Source organism: Hippocampus guttulatus, chromosome 14 (genome assembly GCF_054856545.1).
Source record: "Hippocampus guttulatus isolate MCC_2025c chromosome 14, RoL_Hgut_1.0, whole genome shotgun sequence".
Lineage (NCBI taxonomy): Eukaryota > Metazoa > Chordata > Actinopteri > Syngnathiformes > Syngnathidae > Hippocampus > Hippocampus guttulatus.
Window position 1 is genome coordinate 6,737,099 of NC_141274.1, and position 26,713 is coordinate 6,763,811.

The 26,713-nt window shown below is 41.2% G+C and overlaps 1 protein-coding gene across 5 annotated transcripts in view; it reads left to right on the plus strand.

Annotated features, from left to right (window-relative positions):
- Positions 1 to 4,773: 4,773 nt before the first annotated feature.
- Positions 4,774 to 26,713, plus strand: part of st3gal3b (ST3 beta-galactoside alpha-2,3-sialyltransferase 3b) — a 42,990-nt gene continuing 21,050 nt past the window's right edge. Inside the window, exons 1-7 of one of the 5 annotated variants that reach the window (XM_086128333.1) lie at positions 4,774 to 4,899; positions 10,508 to 10,649; positions 14,611 to 14,673; positions 16,094 to 16,135; positions 18,335 to 18,377; positions 18,873 to 18,965; positions 22,656 to 22,750. In XM_086128333.1, coding sequence (XP_085984459.1) covers positions 10,511 to 10,649; positions 14,611 to 14,673; positions 16,094 to 16,135; positions 18,335 to 18,377; positions 18,873 to 18,965; positions 22,656 to 22,750 — 475 coding nt within the window. In that variant the 5' untranslated portion in view covers positions 4,774 to 4,899; positions 10,508 to 10,510. Of the gene's footprint in view, positions 4,900 to 7,745; positions 8,202 to 10,507; positions 10,650 to 11,656; positions 11,793 to 14,610; positions 14,674 to 16,093; positions 16,136 to 18,334; positions 18,378 to 18,872; positions 18,966 to 22,655; positions 22,751 to 26,713 lie in introns of those variants that run through there. The other 4 variants (XM_086128336.1, XM_086128332.1, XM_086128335.1 and 1 more) reach the window with 4 other exon arrangements.

Here is a 26,713-nt window from a genome sequence, read left to right on the forward strand (position 1 = left end):
TAGTCATTCAGTGTGATCTGATCTTCATCTAAATCGCATCAGACGAGCAGTCTACCACCACACAAACAATTATGTTTTGTTAAACATTTTTAGTGCAGAGTGGAAGAAATATGTGAATCATTAGGCTAATTTTTTCCCCCCAAACACTAATCTGAGTCACCCTGAAGCCCAGAGAGATTGGAGTTGTTGGTTCAAGATGCCTAGCCCTCAAGGAAACGCCCACCAGTTTTGCGGTTTGTAGCATTAGCCTTAACCAATGTAAACCATGCCTCACACAACAGAGTTCCCCCATTACCTACAGATTTTGAAATATTAATAATTCTTAGCTTGTTTTGAGATGGAAAGGGTCATTGTTTATTGTATATGTTAAATTGCTCCATGTACAGCACTTTGTATGCAGCGATGGCTATTCAAAAGTGCTCTATAAATACAATTGAATTGAACTAAAGTACGGTATCTGAAACCCTTGAATGCTCAGAAGTCCGTGCTAGGATGGTTTGTCTATGAATGGAGAAGGCACAGCACTGCTGCTGCTCTCCCTGAGAGTGGTCTCCTTCCCATGAGCACGGAGGTGCCTTATTGAGGTGGAGAAAAATACTTGAGTATCGGCTAGTGGCTTCCAGAATTCTCTACCGCTTGCTAACATTTTGTTGACAAATCTACAATAAGCAATGGAGGACATCATGAGGGTGGGAAGGTTTGGAAGGAACAGACATAGCATAGAACACCACCATGAAAACCTCTTCCCAACTGTGAAGTATGGAGCAGGTGGTTTCATAGTTTGGGACTGCTTTGCTATTTCAGGGTCTGGATGCATATTAATGGTAATAATAATCACCAACTATGTGAAGACATTTTGCAGGAGACTTTAAGACTCTCTAACTAATGTCAAACTCCAGGCCCGCGGGCCAGATGTGCCCCCCAAGGTCATTTTATGTGGCCTCCCAAGAGCTTGAAAAGCCTGAATGTCCAAAAATAATTTCAAATTATGCTTTGACCAAAAACTACATTTCTCACAACGCCTGTCCACTTTGTGACTCACAACGACGCGTGACGATGTTTCCACATCAATATTCGTGAGTCAGGAGAAAATAATGATCCCAAAATATCAAGGGTAAGAAGAGTGGATGCCAAGGAGAAGACGTGTTTGTGCTTCACAAGGAAAACGAACGGTTTGTATTTTATGTTCAGAAACTGTGTCAGTTGTCAAAGAGTATAATCTGCGCCGGCATGTTGACACCAAACACGGAGCTAAGTACGCTAAAGCTAGCGTTGAAGAAAAGCAACAAATTACATTAAGGAGTAGTTACATCTATTTTACATTGCATTCATTGATATTAAGTTACAGTTATAAGTTAGAAGTTACATCTGGCCCTTTTCCTGATGTGGCCCTCGGTGAAAAAGAGTTTGACACCCCTGGTCTTACATTTGTAGCGCGACAGAAGGTTGGTGATGCAAAAGCTAAACATTTGGAACAACAGAACAAAATAAAATACCTTCAACGTGAATTTGGACTCGTGTTGTGAGTTGAAGAGATAACATGAGAGGACGGCAATCTTCGAAAGTAAATCAGGAAAGTGGCTGCCTTATTGTGACACGCCTTTGCTGATTCTGCAATATTTTCAGTATGAGGAAGTAAAAATGATGATTTTGTTTTAGAATGGATGTGTAAGATAAGGAGCAATCATATGCCCTCTGAATGTTCAAATTATGAGTCTAATTCAATTAATCAAAAAATAAATAAAACCAATCAAAGACAATCGTCACAGCGACGGGCCAGGAAGCAGACTTGAGGCACTCTGAATGACTTTGATTCCTGTTGGCTCCAAAATAATTCCTGTTTTTGTTTGGGGACTTTATCTGTAACCCCGGTGATACTGTATCTTGGCAGGCACATTGTTGAGCCCAAACATTCCCAAATTAAACATTCTTTTTGCACGGCAAAGCTAGCTGACAAAACTGTCTTGGGTGATTTTATTGACCATGTTGAATGAGACCTTACCTCAAATCAATGTTCTGTGACTTATTTGGAGTTGCATGTCTAAATAAGAGAAGTCCGGCGAGTTCACTGTACGACCGCACACTCAAGTCAACCAGTAAGAGTCAATGAGTTAACATGTCCTCTCTGTTTCCAGCAATCAATGACAGAAGAAGGCACGGAACGGTTAAAACGCGTAAGTAATAGTGACACTAGTCAACCATAAATTTTCACCAGAGATGGCTTTATATGTCCCCTAATGTATTTTTGATGCCGATTTCAAATGTCTTTTATCACCTTGATATTTGCCCACCCCCCCAAAAAAAACCAGACAGATTTTGGAGACAAATTCTGCACTCCAAGTAAATATAATACTCATGCAAGGCTCAGTCCGGTGATCTCCTTGCAGAAATAGCTGACATTTACTCAAGTAGTTAACATTCCTAATCCCTTGGAGCCAGCCAGGGAAAATTCCGTGACCTGCGAAGCACAGCAGCAGCAGCAGCAGGAAGCTTAAGATCAAAGATTTGGGTCATCATCGTCACTGCATCACAATAAACCATTAGTGCCTTTTTTAATATGGCTTTAATATCGTTGTGATGCTTTTTTTTTTTTTTTTTTTTCTGCCACGGCCGATTGCATTCTTGCAGATATGCAAGATAGCTCCAATGATTGTGGGCTCCATCTGTCATGTGATGAAGACCCAAAGCCCTTGGGGGGGCACTCTTCGGTTTACGTTTCTGCTGTCCGCCGCATAATGAGGTGGTAGCAACAGGAAATGGGATGAGAGTACTGTTGTAGTATACACAATGTCACTTGCAGTTTGAGGAGGTATTGTCCCTGAACATTTTTCCAAGGACCCCCCTCATAGAGCCTATTAAATATCACTTCGTTAAAATTCACTTTTGTTATGCCATTAGATGGCACAGAGAGCGCTGGATAATAGGAAAGTACCGTATTTTCTGCGCTATAAAGCACACCTAAAAACATTCAATTTTCTCAAAAGCCGCCAGTGCGCCTTATAATGCGTTGCGCCTTAAAAATGGATCAATATTCTGATTTATTGGACGTAGTATTTTAAATGTTCTGAAAAGCGCTTTGTTACTGCTACAGCGGTTGTGACAGTGCGATATAAATAAAGGTGTATTGTATACCCTTTAGCATAGCTCCATCTAGTAACAACGCAACCTTAGCCGCTATTGTAGCTTCTATTCTATGCGCCTTATAATGCGATGCGCCCTGTATAAGAAAACTGTTTTAAAATAGGCCACTCATTCAAGGTGCGCCTTATAGTGCGGAAAATACGGTAGTAATTGGTGTCGAAGAAGTATTGCTGAAGTGATACATCATGATAGAAGAGTTTTGTATGTCAGTCGGGAGGAGCTAAGTGTAGCCTGGGTTGTTAGTGGAAGTAATAGAGTCTTGGCCACATGCACTCTCGGTGAATTTTTTATTATTATTATTATTATACATTTTTTTTCAACTGAATGAATGACATGTAAGAACTATTAATCGGCTAAGATGGAGAATTAATAATAATTAAATTCAGATTTTCTTGGAGTGTTGTCATCAGTGATAGTTACATAACTAAGTTACTTTCAGAGTCAATTAATCACTTAAGTAACGCAGCTACTTTTTCAAGCTAACTGTAACAACTCTAATTGCATTTTTTTTTTGTAGATGACCCATGGTTTGATCAGGGCAGCCCAAGTAACAAACGCACGACTCGCCATTGATTGCGAGGTTGAGAGCGACGCACGTTACAGTTTATGTACACTAAATTGACATGGGGGGTGGGGGGTGGGGGGATGTTCCTGTGCCGTGGTAATGATTGTGAGTCCCCTCAACAAAACTTTGACCTGGACTAAGCAGCCGTACGCAGCAAGGCTACTGTTACCCTCTGACAGGTGTTAGATTTCAGAATCGGTTCATCTGCCCTTGAGACGATCGTGTTTCACTGAGGAAGAGTGCGTTTCCTGTTATTCATGCAGCAACTTGTCTCGACGAGTGTGCGCAAAACAAAGAAAAAAAATCTCGCTCTAGAAATAGAGCATCGTCATCCATAGTACATGGAAGAATGGCATTTTTTCTGATTGGGTAATGTTTTTTGATCAACTTTTCTTCTTTTTTTTTTTTAAAACGTAGATATTTCACACTCAGATTCACAATTTAGGGACCTGACCAAACCTAGAACACGTGGGAAGATTCTTGCAAGTCCATACGGTGAATGTAAAAAGTCTGTACACCCCTGTTCAAATTCCAGGTTTTTGATGTACCAAAAAAATAATGATACTCATAAAAAAGACCCAAGATAAATCTTTTTTAAACGGAGTGGGCACTGTATATCCACATTCAAGTTATAAGAGGGTGTGTACACTTTTGCTGCCACATTTCAATTACTTTTACTTTCCCTCTTGACAGGATTTTTAAAAAATGCGAATATTGAAAAGAAAATTCCAAGTTATTTATTTTTGGTTTCGTCTTACATCAGAACAACCTGGAATCTTTCCTACACAGCGAAACATTTTTTTCCCCCCAGATTTGCTGGTGAATCTTTGACAGCAGAATCTTGTGCTTTGAATCTTGACACTCAATTTATAAGAAAACAAAAGTGACGCACATAGCCGAGAGATTGTGCGAATTTAGATGTGCTCACACAATGGTGGGGGAGTGTTGTACCCACATCCTAGATTTCAGGTTGTCATGTGAATTAAGTCCTGTTTGAGAGCGAGAGCCAAACAAACTGGCACCGCGTCAGATGAGTGTTTAGTCATAATAAACCAGTGCGTGCACACGCTTTGGACTACCAAGATCAGGAAGTTTGCCTTGGCTGTGGCTCGCCATATGCCGTCTGTCGAGAAATGTTTCTGTGACGATCCGGAATACCAACCTCACATTTGGGGAAAAAAGTTTACGCGAAGGTTTGAAAAACAATTTTGCTGTTCAAAATGTTCCTAAATGGCTTCTAGTAGTAATAAGAGGATGGCACAGAGCACAATCAACTTAAATCTCCCCGTATTGATCCTGACAGACTTAAAGACACGGCCTTCTTTCGGCATCTTGATGTCGGATGTCCGTTGAGCAAAGACAATAGAAAACACAAACAAACAGTACTTTCCGCGTCTCGAACAGTTCCTCGTGAAGCAAGCCATGTATCTTTGTACTTCAAGACATGTTGAGAGGACGTACAGTTTACTGGCTCACTTATAGGAGATGTAAAAAAAGTACAGACTCTGAAGATAATGAAAAAATATCTTTATTTTGGCACATGCAATATGTGTATCGCAAAGTGTCTGCTTTTGTCTAACCTTGACCAATCAGATGCAACCTTAAATGTGCATCACCGTCAAACAGTGTCAAGGAGCTACTGTATGTTGAGTTGAGGAGCTTCATTTAGATAAATGTAGTGCTTTGGCTTCATCTTGTCACATTCCGAGGCCAAGGAACTACGACGAAGCGGTGCTTTGATGCCATCTTATGATACCTTGGTGCCAAGGAACTATGTTGAAGAGAGTTGAGGAGTTTCTTTTAGACCAAAGTAGTGCTTTGCTGCCAACTTTTTGCTCCATAAGACTCTTATATCTAGTCCCAATTTTTTTTTTATGTGTTGTCTTCTTTAGAAAAGTCTATTTTGACGTGGTCAAAAGTACAGGCATCTGTTTTCAAATGTCTGAATCAAAAATGTAAAATATAATAATAATACTCAAGCAAGTAGAAATACCTCCAGTAACACAGTTTTTTTTTGTTATTACATCCCACCACTGTTGTGTATATGCAGTACATCAGTGTTTGCATGTGCTGTTTGTTCTCCTGCTGATGGACTGTCCCCCCCCCAAAGGGAGAACAGTGGCTAAGCAGATTGTGTTTCCTTCTTGATTGAATATTTATAGATCAGCTTGCTAGCCTGCCACACACACACACACACACACACACACACACACACATTCTGCGTGGCAAAAGTGGAAGACTGCCGGCTATCTTCGCGGTCCCAATGCACTCTTGTAACTTGGTCCTCTCCCTGAAAACTGCTAATGTAGGGTGCGGAGGCCTTGTGAATGATGACATTAATATGAATTCAACTGAGTTAACCGAGTCATTTGAGGAGGTGTGAGAAATAGCAGTATGGATTTGCGTCTGCGGAGGAATCTGCCATACGATACCGTAAAATGCCCCAACGGACAAAAGGTGTCACAATGTAGATGGTTCATTTAATATTCAAACTTTTTTTTTTTTTTTAACCAAACCCCAAAACTCTTCAGAAAACACAGATAAAAGTACATTTTATGTTATCCACGGAGAACAGTGAGAAATGTGGAAAAGAATCGGAAAACATCCCAAAGTCAATTATCACGCCTGGCACCTGTGGGGGTCGAGGGTGTTGGTCTATACAGATATCAGGGGAGGCAGTGTCCCTACCCCCACGTTTCCCACCCCTCTGCCAGTGTCTGCACCAACTCAATCCCTCCTTCAAACATATTTGGCTTTTTAACCCGAAAGGCACACGGAGGCCACCAGGCCCAGCAACATCCGGAGTCGCCAAACACCGATGTGCACATCTTGTTACAGCCAGCTTTGTTACAAGCCACTCAAATCGACTACAGAGGCAAACCACAGAGACCTCGTGTTAATAGCATATCTTGATGTCCTCATTGTCAGTGTACAACACCCACTTCTGGGAAAATACAGAAAGAGGCAGCTGACGCAAGCATTTGAGTGCTCCTCTTACATGATGCTGCGCAAGATGAGCTAATATTACACAGAGGCAAAATCCCCACCAAAAATTAACTGATGATTGCCTTTCTGTGCGTGCTTTATGTTTCTCGCCCGCTTACCAAAATTACAAATTGTCTTCACTTTTAAGAAAAATGTTGGAATATAAGAATGTTGAAACAGTTTTGCTGGCCTCTGATCTGCAAACTATTCATCAATTTGTTGTGTAAATTTAATATGAGACAATCATATATTATTTGGGTTCAGTCATAACAGCTCTCGGAAAGACACCACAACTACGATGTGGCCCACAGCAAAAATAAGTTTGACACCCCTGCGCTAAATAAATAGATCGATGATTGACAGATAGAAAACCAGATACATAGATGGATAATTAGAGGTATAAATAGATGAGGGATGGATATAGAAACTGATAGAGGGAGATAGAAACATAGAAATGGATAAAGGGTAGGTAGTGAGAGAAAGAAGATATATGATATAGAGATAAAGATCAGAGAGTGAGACAGAGAGATCTTAATAAGCCATTCGGGCCGAAACCGCACGCAACCTCGTCTCCTATGAGTGACGTCATGTGGTGGCTGGTTTTTTTGGGTGGGGGCTGCTGTTTGATGACGTAACGTCTGTACAACACACATTAGGACTACAACTCCCAACAACTGTTCGACCTTCTCTTGTTCAGGCTCACAGCCATGCGGCAATGTCCAAATAAATACATTTAAAATCAACCCCAAAGGCTCGTGCATTTAACGAATTGCCAAAAACGAAAAACGCTTTTTGCTGTAATTGTAGTTTATTTTATAAACGTAAATGTAGTTTCAGCTACTTTTTAAAAAACATTCTCCTTTCTATTTTAGTTGGTTAAATATTTTCCCCCCATTTGTAGTTTTGGTTATTCCGTTAGTTTTCGTTTACTAAAATGACCTTGCTGGGGAGGGTGCTGCTCATCAAACAAAATACATTATCGCTTTGGGCTTTTTTTTAAATCCGTTTTTTCAACACGAGTTGCAAGTTTATCATGGGACGCGGAGTGGGTGCGAAAGGGCTCAAGCGACCTCGATGCGAGCAGCTGACTTGCAGAGGGTCGCACCATGTGAGCCCCCCTCCCCGGCGAAGAGGCGCATTTATTGGATGAGGAGAACGAAAGGGACGAGATCGGGAAAAGAAACAAGAGGAGGAGGAGGTGGTTGTGGTAACTCCTCATTTACCGAGACGCCTCATGTGACCAACGGTGACAGTCTTCCCGCTACCCTGGGTGGAGGACGAGCTTCATTCCCCCACCATCCCTCAACAAAAATTGATGTCTTGATGTATGCACGCTTGAACGGTGGAAGCAGGCACTTTTCCTCTTCTTGTGCGTCCGGAGCCCTAGGGTTACTTTCTCGGGTTTCACCGTCATGGCCTGGAGGAGAGCAAGAACACGCTTCTTTTATTACCCCATCCATTACGGCAATTAGGATTGGGGTTGAAGCAAGAGACCCTGTGAGAATATAAGGTACATCTTTGCTGTTTTTCCCTTTTCTTTCTTTTCTTTTTCCCCCCCGATAAACGCCAACCGTGCCTCTCTCTGCGCGAGACTAATTGGGGAAATCTGGTCATATTGCGGCTGTCCTTCCCAAATGTGTACTGCTAAAATACATCCTCTTCTCGTTTGTTTCTGATAACGTCCAAATTCCTCACATTATTTCGCTTCTTGCTGTACCTTTACGTCAACGAGCGGAACGTTCCAGCCACATTTAGCCGACCAGTGGCGTGCTGTTACCGCAGGCCTGGCGACTTAACACGGAGGCTAAATGTTCCCCGTTAGCATAGCCAAGCTAGTGTTTGAACATTTTCGCTGGTGAAAACGCTGCCTGACATCCCCGGCAAAAAACAAACCACAACACGCAATTTCACGACTTGGCGTTTTAGCTCGTTTATTAGGAGCGTGGAAAAACGCTAATGTACTATTTTCCGGTAGCCGACGTATGTGCGCAGCTTGGCTGACGTGGAGAGTTGGTACCGCAAAGTTCCGTTATGTTTGTTTAGCTAACAGCTCTGGCTTTTCTTTAAAGTTTGGGAAGTTAAATTGGATTTTTATTGACGGAGGTGGGCAAAGTATCCCAAACATGTACTCAAGTAAGAGTATTGCCAATTTAGAATAATATGGTTTTAAAAAAGTAACTACTGTAGTGTGATACCGGGCAGATACTTTTAGGTTATTTATTTTCTTGAATGGTGCCTGAGTGTCAAATAGATACACATATGAAATATGACAATCGCTGGCGTCGGGTGGACTCCTCATACCTCAGAAGAGCCCAAAAATAACACGTTTACGCAACCATTTTTATTGCATTGTCTAAGAGTGCAAGCCATTTTCAACACATTAGATTGTGCAATATTTTGTCAAATTGCAACATCTACTGCATTCCAAATAATAATCCAAATGGTTAATCTGATTTTTATAGTCGACATCATTTATAAATCATCAACTGTTAGAGAAGTATTTGAATGATTTTAAACAAACCTCTCAATGATAACAGTAGTTTTTTTTCAAAAGTAAAAACAGTTTAAAATTTAAACTGTTTTTAAACTTTAAATGCACTGTTCCTGTTATGCACAGCAGTGTTTCAAGTCCTTTTATCAGAAGAGCTGAAAATAATATCAAAGGAAATGCGGTCCAATGTGTATGGTTTCATATCGTGAGGGAAATGAGGTGGGGCATTTTGCTCTTCTTATTTTATGTACTAAAGATGACGTTTAAGACATTTTAAATCTCAGAGACTAAACGTTCGAACCTGAAAAAGGAAGCTGTATGTTTAAATTGGTCAGAGTTGATATCGGATGCTGGCTGGTTGGTCATAATTTGTGTATTATATTGTTTGATCTCAAGTCCACTCAATTATTTACAATTATTTCTGTGTGTCATTGGAAGTATTAGTTCATTTTGAAGCTTCTGACAATAAAAATAGATTTAGACAACTGACTAAAAGCACTGCTAAGGAAGTGTCAGTAAACCGGAAACAGCTGAAGAAGAATGTGGCTATTTGGACAGTTTGTTTAGAATTGAACAATATGTAATTCAATTTTCTATCGGACTGTTATTCCGAGCCAAAGGTTAATAAAAGATGCAGCGTTAAAACAAAGAAAAATCTATGTGGAGGGTGAAAAATATCTCCCAATACTTACAGAACGCAAAAACTAAAAATGAATACTGCAACTGCCACATTGTCATTTTTGTGTGGATTATTTCTCTACTTTTGGGTGTTTCTTGCCACCCACACCAGAGAGGGCGCTGTAGCAGTGATGGAGTCAATGCTAGCAAGTGCACTTCGTGCTAGTCATATCCCTCTTTCTGAACCTTCAGTGCTCACACGAGATCCATAAAGACGTAGTGATTGTAAACTTGTTCTAAATCATAAATTCTAAACAATTGTAAAATTGTTGGACAAAGCAACCCCTGTCTTAACTTTCGGAGATGCAATCATGAACAGCCATCGTAAGAAAGGTCATCCCAGATCTCAACCCATCTTCAAAGCGTCACAATGAAGGCCACTAATGTCAACAAGATGAACAACGGAGACGTCACGGCGGGATAGACGAAGCAGAATAATCCAGAACTTGGTAAAGATTTTGTGTGTGCCATCTATGCTGAACAAGATTTGTCAAGTTATCTGATTGGAACAAGTTGATAAGAGCCCTCGCCATTTTGGGAAGGACTTGCTTGCTGGAAAAGGCAACAACATGGAAAAAGAACCAGCTTCCCCCCGTCGAGCGTTGCATATGGAAATGAAATGTCCCCGCTGTGCTCTTGTCATGCAGGTGATGACCTGGATAGTGCCATGTCTGAAGACCATGAAGCCCACACACAAGCTTCTGTTTGTCCTGTGCCCCATGCTGGTCCTTGGCTTTATTTACTACTCATCGGGGAAGTTACATCTGAACGTATGGGGCCAGAAGCCGCGTAAGTCACAATCTAACCTATTCATCGCCAATGAAGCTTTGAAACATTTCCTTTTGTTTTATTTTTTTCCTCTTGTTTAACATTTAACATTTCTGTTTTCCGCTTTGTGCTGATTGCTCACAATCATGTCTGGTTTTTATTCCATAAACTTCCATCGGCCCATTACTGTTTTTGTTTCTTCATTTGATTTGGTGTGTTTGTTCCCCCACAGTGTAGTGGATGTTGCGAGGAAAACGTGAGATGAGAGGAGTACCTTGTGCACGTTTTCTTTGGCCTGTCCATCACCGGCATGTTAAAAACGCTCACGCCATCCAAATAAGTTGTGCAAGAATGACAACAATTTTGAGGTTGTTTTGACTTCTTTAACGATCGATCGGCAGGACATTAATTCTTGAGATTTCCACTTTAAAAATAGAATAGAATTTCTCCCTAAACGGGTGTCTCGTAGGTTAAGAGTCACCACAGACGGACACTTTGCAATTCTAAGATTCAGCCCTAATTCTGCTTTTCCTTTCTGAATTTTATTCATATTGTCAAAGACTTAGAACATAAGACAATATTCCTCAACGTACAATTGCAAGGATTTTAGGGATTTTCAACATCTGCGGTCCGTCATATGAAAAGGTTCAGAGCATCTGGAGAAATAACTGCATGGTAAGCAGCAAGGATGAAAACCAACATTGATTGCCAGTGAACTTCGATTCCCTCAGGCGGCAATGCATCAAAAACCGATGATTTATTTATGAATATTTTGAGCTGATTTTTGCGCCCGATGTTGGGCAGTGTTTTTTTTTTCACCCCCCCCGTTTTGTTCAGTGGAGAGGTTGGCGCTGCTGAGCAGTTTGCGTTGGTGCGGCTGGATGGATGGCTGAGAATGAGCGGGGGGAGGGAGGGAGGCAGAGAGAGAGAGTTGATGCACAGCGCTGAAGCGTATTTGGCGAGTCGGCCTTTGGAATTGAAGCGGATCTGGGTGTGACAGGACAACTGAACAAATCTCTATTCGTCAGCGGACACGACGGCTTCTTGTCTACGCCCAAACGTAGCTTGTCGCGGACGTGTGTGACATCTTGCATGCCGCGATGATGACGTCTCTCACCCGCTGGTGGAAGGAGACTTTGATTCTCAACTGCTTCAAACAAGGAGGTGTGTGTAGGAATAGTTGTTTCGATTTGTATTGTGATTGAGCGGCACACGCGCAACAATAGTGCAGTGGTCCTGCCATTCTGCTGAATGTGCTGCTCTGTTTTCGAAAAGGTGCTCCATTCGGTGTCTACCTTTGAACAATGACGCCGGCGTTATCATGTGCTTCCACTGTATGAAACTTATTTATTTATTTTTTTTAAAGCTCTGTGTCTTACTCACCACAGTGCTGTTGTCATGTAAATGAACACATTGTCTTGAAAATTTTGATTGATACAGCCGAGTAGCTTGCTAACGGTCACATAGTCTTATTTGGTTGGCAATGTGTCCTGAAACTGAAACTGAAATTGCCTGTCTACTTCCTGAAACTGCTGTCACATACCAGCAGAGGGCGCTACAAGATTTCTCTTGAACGACGTCATCTTTTATTTTGCCTTGAATGTCTTTTTCTTTCATCCTCTCCAGTCTAAAGTAACATTCTTTACATCTTATTGGGTTCAAGTTTTTCAATAGGACATGATTTTTATTTTATTTATGTATTTTCTGGCTAAACTATTTTTGGATTTGTTTTAGGATTATTGAGGAATGTTTGCTCCTTTACTGCTTTACTCCACATGACTGCTAAGTACAAGTTAAAGATGTTTCGCGTGCGAAGACGAATTCAAGGCGCTATTTGTGTGTGACAAAGATGATTTTCTTGCATGCGCTGATCTGATAGTGTTGCATTTTTGTTCCACCCAATGGTCATTTGTAGTATTTTGGCTATACTTTTTATTTTTATGGCCTTTAAAATTTTTTATTTTTAACCCTGATAGCATAACCGCGAAACCCCCCCGAAAATTTAACACACAACAGTCCCTTTGCTTGTGATTCAACCTGGATGACCTAGATCGAGAATTTACACAAACATAAATGTATCGCACGCGACGTGAATTAAAATTGCCCCTAATGAATTGTTTGAAAACAGTTTAAAAAGGTTACATGCGGCTGCACTGAAATTAAAACTTCAACCCAACTGAACTGTACTAAATAAATATACTATAAGCTTTACGACATCATGTCCGAGCTCAGGTTGACGTGGCGTGCTCCATACTTTTCAGGGCTCTGGTACATTGTTTGGTTTATCTTGGTCCGTTTGGAATGACAATGACAGTGACTTAAAAGCAAAGACAAGCTACAGTACATTGGCTTTCAAAAAGACTGGCTTTGATCCTCCTTATAGAGGATGATGTCCTCTTCATCAGAATGCTGTCATGTCACTCAACAGATTGTCGGAGCGAGTGGGATGTTGCGTCATTTTTTCATCTGGCGGCGGGGCTATGGAAATCCATCCGATCTGTAATCCATACAGACGCGTTTGCAGTTAATGCTGACCTCCTAAACATTGTTGGCAATGATTAAGATGTACTCAACCAGCTGCTTTTATGCAGATCCGGCCAGATGGTCGCCACAGCTATAGTGTTGGGGTGAGGAGGAGGGGCAAACTTATTTATTTTCAAGCAAACTGTTTTCGAATTCATGCAGACAGACTGCCTGTAGATTTTGATCGGCAATCAAATGTGCTCGTTCATGATCCGTAAAATGTTTTAATTTCTCGCTCCTGCTTTTTCGTTAGTCCCGGAATGGGTACATTTGCAATCATATCAATTCAGATCAGGAGTTTACTTTAGTTTGACATGACAAGGTGAATTTTAAAATGCACTACGTCATGTGGCAGTGTTTGTAAATGTTTCCGCTTATATACACTGAAATCGTTTTCAGTGTAAAAGGCCGTGAGTTATAATTTTAAAAACGTTTTTTTTTTAAAAATTAAAATTCTTCTTTGTCTTTCAAAGTCAAAGTCTTTCTTTGTCTTTGTTGCAACCTGCTGCCGATGACACTTTTTGACACTTGAAGCTCAGTGGCCACTTCCTCCCCTCTGAAAACATCCGGTTTGAAGCCGCACAATGACAAAGTACTGTTGCTTAATTGGTCGGAGTTTTCAAAAGTGTGAACAGCTTAATTAAGAGGACTTTTTTTTTTTTGGTCCTTTCATGGTTCAAACACCAGTTTGATACATTTTGCCATTCAGCTTCTTGTTCGAGAACAGCAAGTTGGCCGAAATGTATTGAAACGTTGAACAGTTGGAATTGTGCATGCAAAGGTTTCTCCAGTTCCTTTGATGGATTAAGATGTAGATGCAGCTTTTTCAACATTTGATTTTCTTTTGGTTGGATTTCTAGTGCTGTTATTAATCCCTGTTAGCCATCTTGGTTTTTCCCATTGATTATTTTTCTTTGATCCTTTTAGTGCTGGCCAGGTTAGGCAATTTTTTATTTTTTTTAAATTATGATTATTATATATTTTTATATTTTTTATTATTTTTTCCCCCTCAGTTGTTGTTGACGGCAGAAGTGTGTGTATTGATTAAATCTTTTGATACCAATAAGTTATTTAGGATTTACAGTATGTATTAGAATTTTTTTTAAAATAGCGTCACCATTTTTCCGTTGCTGCGCGCCTGTAGATGTCCAGCGCTCAGTCGATTGGTGTGCAAAGTCGCCACCTGTATTGTTGTTTTGTCCCCGCAACCCCGCCCCTTCCACCAGGTCCACTTGGATCGCATTCAGCTGCGTGCTGTGTGCGCGGGCCTTTGCGTCACCCTTACTTTTCTCTTCCCTGAAGGCACCCCGATTGAGAAAATATTTTCACTCTGTCCCCATTTGCCGCCTCTGTGACTTTTTCGGTCCGTGTTGTCTTTAATGTGTAAAAAGCTTTCTATGGCTTTGGTTTCTCACATCGTGATTGTTTTTCAGTATCTTAACCCCCTTTTTGTTTTCAGAAATTGGTGCTGAAGTGGCAGCCGTAGTCCTCACTAACGACAATGAAGTGAATCGAATTGCAGGTAGTGGGCCTGGGGCCGCCCATTTGAATCTTAGGTGACAGTCTACCTATGGGCTGCTTGGTGGTGGTGGTTGATTTTCATGGAATATAAATCACTGCTAATTGAATAACTCAAACATCTCCTTGCACATTTCATCTCCCTTTTCATTTTCTCACCGAAAGTGGCTGTGTTCGTCCTAGGGCTGCCACAAACGATTATTTTAGTAATCGACTAATGAAATCACATCGTCAGCCCCCTAAAATAACTAAGTCATTTATTTATTTTTAAAAAACACGAAAAAATTAACCACATTCTGATGACATGTATTAATAGTTTCATTTCAGGTGCATCAATTAATGATCTGTTAAACTACGGATGTGGCCAATGCTTCAGGCATTGTTTTTTTTTTTTTTTTTTTGCAAATCGCAGCATACTGCACCAGCAAGCAACTTGTCTATATAAACCATTATCCTCCATCTTCAATTTTTAAAATGTATGTCAAAATTAATAAAGAATAAAATTATGGTTGTACATTCCATTTTTATTCCGTTTCCAGCCAATTTTATACAATTTCATTTTATACAATGTTTGATTATTTTTTTTTTTTAGTTAAGTACTGCCTTTAACGTTGATAACAATTGTTCGGTGCCTTTAAACATAGAACAAAAAAACTATGCATAGTTACACAGACATACACCAATTACTGTTACGAATACAAAATATCATCATGTAAAAATGTGTTTTAACGTCAATGGCCTTAAATGCCTTATTAGTTTTGTTTTTACATTTACAAGACTGCTACCATCGGAGTCAATTTGGGTTCAAGAAAACAAAGAACTAAATGAGAGGGGACAAAAAATCTCCACAAAAATGAAGCTTTCGATGTACAATGACGCTTAGCCATGATAGTATTAGCATACTACAGTTATGGGAGAAGTAGGCATAACTTTTCCAGTGACATCACGACTAGCCCGGATCAACGCTACTGCGCGTGTGCGTCAACTCAAGCACAGAAAATTGAAGACAGGGCGGCGGGAGCCACAGATGCCGTTTTGGAGAGATGAAACATAACTGCAAAAATAATCCCAACGAGTCGACGATTTAAATTAATTGTCAACGCTTTCGGTCGTCGACGTCGTCATGATTAATCGACTAACCTCGGCAGCCCTAGTTCGTTCCCATCTTCATGAATTGCTCAACACAAAGCTGCAATAATATCCAAAGTACAGTGAGTGTGCTTGTGGATTTAAGGCAGTTTCCATTTCGTCTGACTTTGCATATATAATGGGCTATTTACAATTCAGTCTCTTGGGAATAAATCTACTAATCCATCTTTCTCCTTCCCGCGCACTTGCTGAGTTCCCTAAGCGTTATTTCAAGTTAAAATGCCTCTGCCAAGTATTGACCTCAAATGCTGCTAACTAACCCTTTTGTGTTTCAGAGCTGGAAACGGATCTCTCCGTGGGACAAATAGTAGGCTCAGGTACATCAGCAGTTCTGCCCAGTGAACCTTTTTTCATTTTATTATTTTTCCCCCATCCTCCTCCTTCTCCTCCCAATCAAAAAAAAAAAAAAATTAAGAGCCTTCATTGAAAAAGTCAGTCGCGTGAAAGAGGCACGGCTGAATTGATTATCCACTAACACACACACACACACAAAACGTTTATAACTATACCCGCATGATGAGATTAACCTTTTATTCAAGATTTTATGAGATTAGGTATTCGATCCCAATAGTGAAATGTACAGTGTGTGCCGTGCCTGTGACTTCCCATTCCCCGAGTTGCATTGTAATGTAATACTGCCCTCTGCTGGCTAGGTTATGAAGCTGTAAAATGCAGTCTGCTGTATGACTGCGTTTTAGTGTATTGGATTTCAACGATCCTTCTTTTGTCCAATACTACGGCTTTATTTATTTTCACAGTGTAATGCCCACACTCACACTTGTCCCTCTGGTAGTTTTGGTAGATGTCGTCGTCGTCCTCCACGGCAGTGCTTGGATCCTTCCCTAATGAGCTGTCATGCTTTCCCATTTTTGCTTGTCTTTATCTTTCTCCTTCAGCTTCTCTGTGAAGACGAGCTCCACAACCACAGGCGTAATGCTCTCTGTGCTTTCTACTTCCCACTAATGCTTATCTTATTCATGCATTATATCCTCTAGAGCTGTCAGCCTCATGAGAAAGTTGTATTAGGTCATATGATATGATTGCACATGAGTTGTATCCCACCGTAGGATCCCGGGGGGGGGGGGGGGATGCATTGGTTTCAGATGTCTATCAGCGGTGTCCGCCACCACATATTTATTGATTGATTTATTTTATATCCACGCGAAACTTTTAGTTGGATCATTTTGGATCAATCTTGTGTGTTTGCGGTATTTGTGACGATAAAATTCCTGATTACATTTGAGGACTAACAGTTTTGTTTGAGCTGATACTCTCAAGAACCTGATTATTTGTGGCACAAGCAGTATCATCATAAATTGGATGATGCCCGGTGGGATACATTGTGGTCATATAAAGCCGGCCGCACACCAAAGCAACACTACTGAACTTGACTTAACCGCCGTCTTAGGTTAGATAGCTGTGGATGAAAAAACAATTAAAAAGCAAAGCGTTAGGAGTCTCAACAGAGATGCCCATGAGCTTTCAGAGCAAAAAAAAGTTTCTGGGTAGAAGTGACATCTAGCTGGCCACCGCCAGCTTGGTTATATCAATATCGGGCCTTTATTTTTGCTAGACAGGTCTAAATTTTGGATTTCCTTCCTTTTTTCCAGGGTCCAATATAGTTTCCTTGACATACACGTTAATATCTGACCATGTTTTCTTCACCTAAGCCCAAATGTTGTTTCCTGATAGGCATCTGTACAAGGGTCAATCAGCTAATGTGCGGCATGGGGTCGGCGACTGTATTATTATTATTATTATTTATATATATTTTTCACGGTAATCAAGTTCAGTTGCTTTTGGCTGCCTCGCTCGGTGTGCGGCAGGCTTGAGACCATGCCTCTGTAGTTAATGTCTCCATTTTCATGACATCATAAATGTAGGGTGTCCCGCAAAATGTACACACACTTGATTAATTGATTCATTTTGAATGAATTTAAATATTTTAACCATTTGGAAACTGTATTGACAATTTAAATCTTTGAACGAATGGGACTTATCCCAAAATTTTTGCCGTGAGTTTATGAATGTAGTTGAAGTACAAAGTCCCAGAGTTGAGCATGCCTGGAGTCGGGGAGAACAGATACCACTTTGAAATGTAATCATCAGTTTAGAATCTGTTTCATTTTGAAACTAAAATGGATTTCAGTGGTTCAAAATGTGAATACATTTTTTTCTGGGACACCCTTTTTATTTATGGTACATGTTATTTCTGTTTTCCAATGTCTTCGAAAGGGCTTTGCCCTCAACACATAGCAGGCACCTATTGGCCGCCGCTTCGGTTGTCCATAGGTGATCGCTAACTCTTTTTCATTTTTCCTCACTTTATTTTTAGACTCAACAGATTGTTTTGGCTGGCTTCTCCCTAACCTTGCTCGTTCGTCTTAATCCCTTTTAAACGCTGTTGGTCTACAACTACAACCGCTGCTGGTAGACAATGCGTACCCAATGTGACGTGTCACTCCACACGAATGAAAGATAATTTTCCACCTTTTATTTTTGTCTTTCTCTTGCAGTGTATGACAAGCAGGGCTTTTTGCTACAGTTAGACACAAATTTGTAAGTATATATATATATATATTTTTATTCATTGAGTATCCAAGTTGCCAACACGTGCTTTCGTTGTGTCATGCAGCTCCTATTGATAATGACACTTAGTTATCTGGCTCCACAGAGCCGACGTTACCGTATCTTTAACAAGTTGATGCAAACTCCCCACCTCCACATTCGGAGGTTTTGTTCCTTTTTGTCAATTCTCTCTCCCTGTTTATTTGAACTCGATTCGCAGACTCCATCGTTATTTATGATTCTGCTGTTAATCTGGTGGTATTAGTTTTAGCACTGCCATCGTGATTATTTGCACAAGGCTTCTCTGCTTTGTCTTGCCGCGCGTTTGGCACGTTGACCTGTTGGAATTCTTCAACTTCCTAAGGATCACTTAAGTGGATTGTTTGACAAGTTTGGTTTTGAGGGTTGGAAACGTGTCAGCGTAATTAATAATCGTCGATCACCGGAGGACTGATGAATCTGTGCTTCCGCTCTTTTTATTTACAGGCCACCGGAGTTGGCGTACAAGTATGGCAATCTCAGTGAAGGCGTGTGCAAGCCGGGCTATGCGGGCGCCAAGATGACAAGCATCTATCCAAAGTGAGAGATTGCCTTTTTTCACATTTAACACAAAAGTTGTCTTTTATTCAAATCAAATGCGCAGATCACTACCGATGTGTATGAAGTTTGATTAAAATGTCAAGATTTTTCATTTTTAGCTTATTGATGGAAAAAACAAAAATTTGCAGATATGAATACCCACATGTATGATGCCATTCACAGCCAACTGTGCCTGAAGGCTTTTGAAATAGAAACAGAGAAACCCCCACATTCCTGTACAATCCCCCCCAGTTTCAGTCATGGGTCTATCATCTCGTTCCCAACCACAAAACTTGACTGTTGTCCTCATGATCCTCCTTTGACACAAAAGAATCATTGTCATTTGAATACAAGGTCCCCCATCTTTCTCCTATCAAATTTTGGATCTTCACAGACTTTCTCTGTGAGCTGCAGCAACCAACTTCCTGTCAATCGTACCATGACTCATCACCCGCCTCCTTGTACCCTAACCACACAGTCGAGAGAAACCTTCACGGCCTTCTGTGATGTCATTGGCTCCTTTGATGAGGCTTAATGTTGCCCATGCAGTTTGATCTTTAGGACATAGTCCCACTAGGATTCTTGGCACTAGGCTAATAAACGGCATATTTTCTGGGACTTTTCACCAATGTATGACCAACATTCACATACAGTGGACTATTGGGGGGGGGGGGGGGGTGGAGTTGTCCATTAAAACAGTTTGTCCTTGAAATAAATGCACTTCCAAGAATACAATTGTTTTAAATAAATGAAAAAAACTTTTTACATTACTTTCAAAAATTGCTGCGATAGTCTCAAATTGCTTATGAAAGTGCCATTATCATATAGGAGGTTTTCCAGTAACCACGGAAATGGCCGACTCCCATCTTAATAGGTTCCAATTTGTTACCAATACTAAGGGTTAGTGCACTTGCTCTTGTCACCCCTATTACGTTTGGATAGCATAATGAAGGGCTTGACAGATCCTCCAGGGAAATGTCACCGTCGATTTTTGTTGGATTGAGCTGCAGCGTTTGATACGGTGGACCATAGCATTCTGCTAGCTTGTTTGCAGCACCCGGTGGGCATTAGTGGTCGGACTCCAGAGTGGTTTAGATCCTATTTGGCTGACAGGACTTTTTGTGTTAGCCTAGGTTGCTCTGAGTCCCGCTCTGCCTAATGGTGTTACACAGGGTTCGATTTTGGGGCCCCTGCTGTTTTCACTGCATTCAAGTATTTTGTTCCACTGTTGTGCGGATGACAGTTAGATCTATGTTGCCCTGAGCAAAAAGATTTGGGAGCCGAGCTAAAGGCTGGAACCTCCAACTGAGCTCACAGGACCCTTTTTGAAGGCTCTGATGGGAGAGGCTTTACTCACACAAAATCACATAGCACAACCTCGCATCCGTTGCATATATAAGCTAGATTTTTGTTGCTTCACGAGCCTCTTCATTACAAGAGCTTTTGGCTTCTGTGTGCAATTACAAACTCCTTTTAAGGGAGAGGCGTCAACTGTTTGCAGATTTTCGCTATTTGCAGCAGGGCCTGACCCCCCACAATGTGAGTTGACTTCATTCTAACTTAAAATCAGCCATAGTCAGAGTGATATTATTGAATAATATTGTCTTTAAAATAAAATATGAAATAGAAAGTAGTGGTATATGAATTAGATGTCTTGTCCGTGTTTATAAACTACCGACTCAAACGTTGTAAATTGCTCCTTCAGATGAAATGCTTCCGGTAAATTAAAGCTTCGCTTAACAAGACAGACAAAGCACTATTGTGTTAACATGTCCTTCGTGGTAATGACTTGCTCTAATCAGCCACACATGTCTCAGATCAAATTTGTGCACCACACAGAACCCCCGACAGGAGCTCATTGATTATGACTGCATTCAACCCATCTGCACATGGGTCAATGTGCACAATTAGTCTAAACCCGCACACTGTCTACATTTGTCTCGGGCTAAACGAACACAGTTCGACACATTTTAATGAATACTCTTCTGTTTGAAAGGTTAGAAAAAAAATAATAAAAGGACTATTTTCAAATGTTGTTATTATTTTTTTTCAGTGAGATTAATCTAAATGTTCCAGCGCTTTGTGAAAATAGGTGTGGCGGATAGTTCAGCTGTTCGGGAAGAAAAACATAACCGTCAATAGACGGCGGGTCCATGGCCTCGCCTTCTAATCTTCCGTTGTTTCCTCTAAGTTTGTCTTCTGACGCTCTGGCCCTTTACAGTCCAATTAATTCTCCGCACCTGCCACTTCTTTCAGTTTCACCACAAACTGTTTGGACCGCAGCCCTTAATCAAGTGTTGCCACTGAACTTGAAGTGACACGGTTATGAAAATATTGCCAGTGAGAGATGGCTTTTGCAAAGGAAATGAAGACAATGTGTTGTAGCCTCTTGGCTGTTTTGGGAGCCCTCGCTTTTTCACAACAAGTGCCCCCCCCCCCCCCCCCCTCGCCCTCTGTGTCTGCTTGTCAGTGACAGACTGTTGGTCTGGCATAAGTGATTTGCACGGGTCCTGTTTAATTTACAGGTCTGATGGGTTCATGAAAACCCTCCCCATTTGTTTTGCTATGACCAAATTCTCACATGCATGCGCTGCTGTCCGGAAACGTCAAGAGGGCTGCTGCTTGTCCTCTCTTAATCGACCTCTCGGGCTCGCCCGTTTGAAGCCGGAGCGCAATGACGCTATCTAAAGACAGATTAGAAAAAGAGACTAGGTTGAAGTTGCAAGGCTTTCCTCTTCATTTCTGCCATGTTTGGTTATTGTGCCGCTGAGCTCCAAATATCGTCGTTCTTGTGACCCCCCCTCCCCCCACCCCCCCCAGCCTTCTCGTTTTCTTCAAGACAACTCCTAATCTTGCACTGTAGTGTCTGTATGAGCTCTACTTAGCCATATACACTCGCTACAATCTCTGGGCTTGCGCCAGTGTCGATGATGGAAAGTCTTTTGGAGGATTTCCTGTCAGGGCATCAGTCAGCTGGACAATCTGCGGTTTGGGAACAATCTTACACTACTGGAGATACATTTGTAGCGCTCAATCGGTGCTCCTTCTGTTCCTCCCTTCCACGACTGTGCAAATAGTGGTACTGGGGTTGGTGTGTTGCCCACTACAAAATAAAAAAAAATGCTAAACTAAGCAGGAATCATCAAAATGACTTGTAAATGTCACTGAGATGTTGAAACAAACAATAACAAAAAAAGTTTTGGCGCCCCATCTGTTCTAAAATCTGAAAAGAGTGTCTTGCCTTCCCTGGTTTCCCAACAACAGCGGCAGGTCAAATAAACACACATCCATCCTGCAGCTCCAATGAAAAAGGTGACCCGTATCTTAGCAGTTTTCATTTCGGGTGTGACTCTCAGGAAATGGCTGCCTTTGAGCCCCCCGTCCCCCCTCCCCAAACCATCAATTTGTCATCGAGGGACAAATACAGACACGCAGGTTAAGAGAGAAGCGATCGTGGAATTTACAGGTCACGTCGTTAATTAAAAACATTGGCCTCAAGGTCTGTTTTATTTTACTATTATGTGCTTGCTTTCATTGTGCTTTTTAGACAGGAGGCGAAGTGTGTTTGGGTTGATTCACGGTGAAGTAAACGATCCAGATAGGATGTTTCTTGATGGAATAAATTCAGGTTCATCGGAGCAAATTAACTCATCCGCTGCGCTTTTCCTTCCTCCCTTGTCTCACTTAAAGGTTCACAAAAGCAGTACCCATGTTTCTTGACCAAAACTTCAAACGTCTCACAAAAGTCAGCAATTACTTGCCTCCTTTTGGATTCAAAACACAAGGTAAGAAATATTCATTGTTTTTGGCCTCCCTTTGTGCCCGCTATTGTATCGTTCATGAATAGTTTGTTCCCAAAGCTGGTCCCCGATGATGATGATATCTCACTCCCCTTTTTAGTGTCGATGCTGTTTTATTTTGAACCATCTGAGTGAGAACTTTGAGTTGAAATACGCTTTGCGTTCAAAAGAAGAGTTGACCTCATCCGCCGCCTATCTAGATATCACTGAATCGAGTCCGATAATGAGAGCGAAATGCCTGGAACGTTTCCGACACAAAGCCACTTTACGATGACATTGGCTCAGAGGACAAAACTTTCTACAGGCCTCGGTTTTATGTGCTTCGAAGCATTGGTACAATGAATGCAATCTTTGTGTTCTTTCAGTTTTTTTTGTGCAATCCACAAACGCATGTCACTGTGCTTATCAGTTGGGCACTCTCTGTGTAAGCTTTACACCTGGCCTCTCTTTTTTCTCTGCGGAACACGATGGCAGTCGGGTTACCCTCTTTCGTGGTTGTCAGGTGCGGACGTATGCCGCACGGCCATAGTTTCAATAGGGATGTAACCATTCATTCATTCATTCATTCATTTTCCGAACCGCTTGATCCTCATTAGGGTCGCGGGGGGTGCTGGAGCCTATCCCAGCCGTCTTCGGGCAGTAGGCGGGGGACACAGAGACGAACAACCATCCACGCCCATACTCACACCTAGGGACAATTTAGAGCATCCAATCAGCCTGCCATGCATGTTTTTTTGGAATGTGGGAGGAAACCGGAGCACCCGGAGAAAACCCACGCAGGCCCGGGGAGAACATGCAAACTCCACACAGGAGGCCGGAGCTGGAATTGAACCCGGTACCTCTGCACTGTGAAGTCGGCGTGCTAACCACTGGACTACCATGCCGCCTGTAACGATTCACTTGAGCCCCGATTCGATTCGATGTTTGATTTTTTTTTTATTTTTTATTTTTAGCCCAGTTTGATTTTATTTATTCATTTATTTTTTTGAACAAAATGTATGACTCAATTTATAACCAGAATATGGTTTTAACGTTAACATCTGCATTTTGTTCTTGTATCAAGCAGTGACTTTTTTTACTGTAACTTTATAAAAACCTGAAAATGAACCAATCATTTTGACTGTTTAACTACATTTTTGTATTATCAGTGCTTTGTTAGTGCCAGAACTAAACATGAAAATCTACAATAGAGTTGACTTTTATCATTAACTCATTCACGCCCAAAGACGTTTTTATGTCTTTTCAGACTTGGTCTAGAAGTGGCTGGTACTGAATGAGTTAAAAATTCTTTTGCGATCAAAATTTCAATCGATATATTAAGCATTTTTAATTGATTTTTGATGAATAGTTACATCCCTAAGTTTCAATATAACGAAAGACGCACTCTCAACAGTTTTTCTATGCTTAGAATTTCTATGTACTGTGTTTTCCATACTACAAGGCACACCTTAAAAACATTCAATTTTCTCAAAAGCTGACAGTGGGCCCTATAATACGATGCACCTTATATATGGATCAATATTCTGATTTCTTGGATGTCGTTTTTAAAAAAAGGTCTGTAAAGCGCTTTGTTACAGCTGCAGTGGTTGTGAAAGCTCTATATAAATTAAAGCTGTATTGTATTGTATTCCCTTGAGTGTAGCTCCATCTAGTGGATGCATAACGCAACCACAGCCGCTATTGTAGCTTCTATTCTATGCGCCTTAGAATGAGGTGCACCCAATATCTGAAAAAGTTTTAAAATAGGACATTCACTCAAGGTGCGCCTGATAGTCCGAAGCGCCTTATACTGCAGAAAATACGGTATTCTATATATCTGTTCATCGATCGTGAACCAGTGACGTATAAGGTGACGGGCAGATCAACAAAGTCCTGTTCCATTTGATGGCAGAAGTTGCACCAAACCTACGATAGTCACCTGCTGCTTTTCATTCACACGCAGAATAAATAACTTCCTGTGAGTATGTCAGCTTTATGTTCAATTAAACGGGCCCGGATTTCAAATGGCTGTCTTTACTCAATCAAGGATGAGAAACGTTTTCATGTCGTCTATTTGAAATGTGAAAATATTGTGTTCTGGGCGCACATGATAACTCGTAATGTGGCTCAGTCGTGTCTGTGACCTCCACTTACCCGTATGCACTTTGACGCAACGTCTGGGCATGCTCCTTATGACATGTTCAAATAAACAGTTCCTACATAATGAAGTACCTGCATTTCATGAATTGTCCTAAAGCTCTGCAGTGTTACGGCTGTTGGATGATGCAGCCAGATGGAATGCACTCACTCGCTTGCTGTTTTTGGCTGTCGGAGTACGATGTTAACGGTAGCCGTGGCGTTATGTCACGCTGCAATTAAGTGAACTGACTCTGACTTTGCATCTAGCCCACATTTGGCTCGAATATAGTCCGGCTCACCCACAAAATTGAATCGCAAATGGACGGATAACTATTGAAAAAGCATTTGGGAGATTTTTGTTGTCAACATTTGAGTTGCATCAGAAGACCCACAAAAATACTTTGCTGTCTTGATGTATTATACTGTTGAGGCCGCGGTACTTCGAGCAAGAAGTCAGTGTTTTACGTGTCGCCCGATACTTCCAATACTCCTCCTCTTTGTTGCCATGAAAACGTTTTATCATTCAAGCGCCGTGTTGCGGCCATTCGTCTCTGCCTGTGTCATGACACGTACTCGACGGAAATGTTTACAGTCGGGTATTTGCAACGATTATCATAGCTATCATGTCATCCCCTGTGGAAAGCGAATCTTACCCGTTGAGATTTGTCACGATGACCTGCTTGGATCCAGGTGTGGTCCTTAAGCATGTGTTTATGCTGCTCAAGGGTGATGCTTGATGCCAGACATCGACACCACATCCAAACAATGGCGCCGCGGTGCTTTTCTTTCTTGCCGTCAGCGGGTTAATCATTTTGCTAGTGAAAGGGGTTGTGTAATGTCGAAAACACTTTGGAGAGGCTCCCTGGATTCCTTTATCGTAATAAAGCCATTCTTTCTTCATGCTTTTTTTGTGACCAAAACAACATCGGGCGTTTGATGCCTGTATGGTGACAGTGAATTCAACTCATTTAACAACCTGCACCAGTTTGGAAGATAGTGAACAATTCTTCTTCTTGAAAAAAAGAGGCATGATACTGTTTATTGCCGCTTTGAGTTGAAGTTTACTGTCGAACTAAACAAAGCAAAGAACTGCACGTTGTGTATTGAAAACAACCGCATAACTTTGCTTGCCCAAGTAAACAAACAACGCAAAATTCCTTCGACGGGCTAACGAACCCTTTAAGCAATGGATATTTGAACACAAAGGGTGGGACAACAAATGTAGACAGAATACCATATCCACTGCACAATTCTTGATGCGCTGCAAAGAATAACGAATCATTCTGCAGCTTGTTGGAAAAGCTGTGACTGTCGCCTTGTGTATGCATGTTTGCAAAAATGCTGAGGTGGCGTGCACAACAGGAGGAGCAGCACAATGTCCATTAAATTGAAGTTTAAAAAAATGTGGCTAAAACTGTTCAGTTCTTTATATTCTATTTAATGTCATGACGGGGTACATCAGTATAGACTGGAATGTATTTTTTTATTAATTTCAATGTAGAAAGATGATTTGAGATAAGACTGCTTTGAGTTACAAGTGCAGTCATGGAATGAATTCAATTTGTATCTCAAGGTGCCACTGTTTTAGGTTTTTTTTTTTCCCAACTCTAATCGACTTTCGGATATGACTGATGAAAAGAACTTATCGGTGCGAGGGGCCTAAACATGGTCAGCAGGAGAGGCCATACATTGAACGTGCCATGCTGAAAACATGACACTTGCACAGAATGCCGTCAAACATGGCCGGCGTGTTCGCTCTGACTTAACATTCCCTTTTGCCTCACCCTGCTATCACAGGGGTTCTCGCCATGCAGGGAGATGAGCTCAATA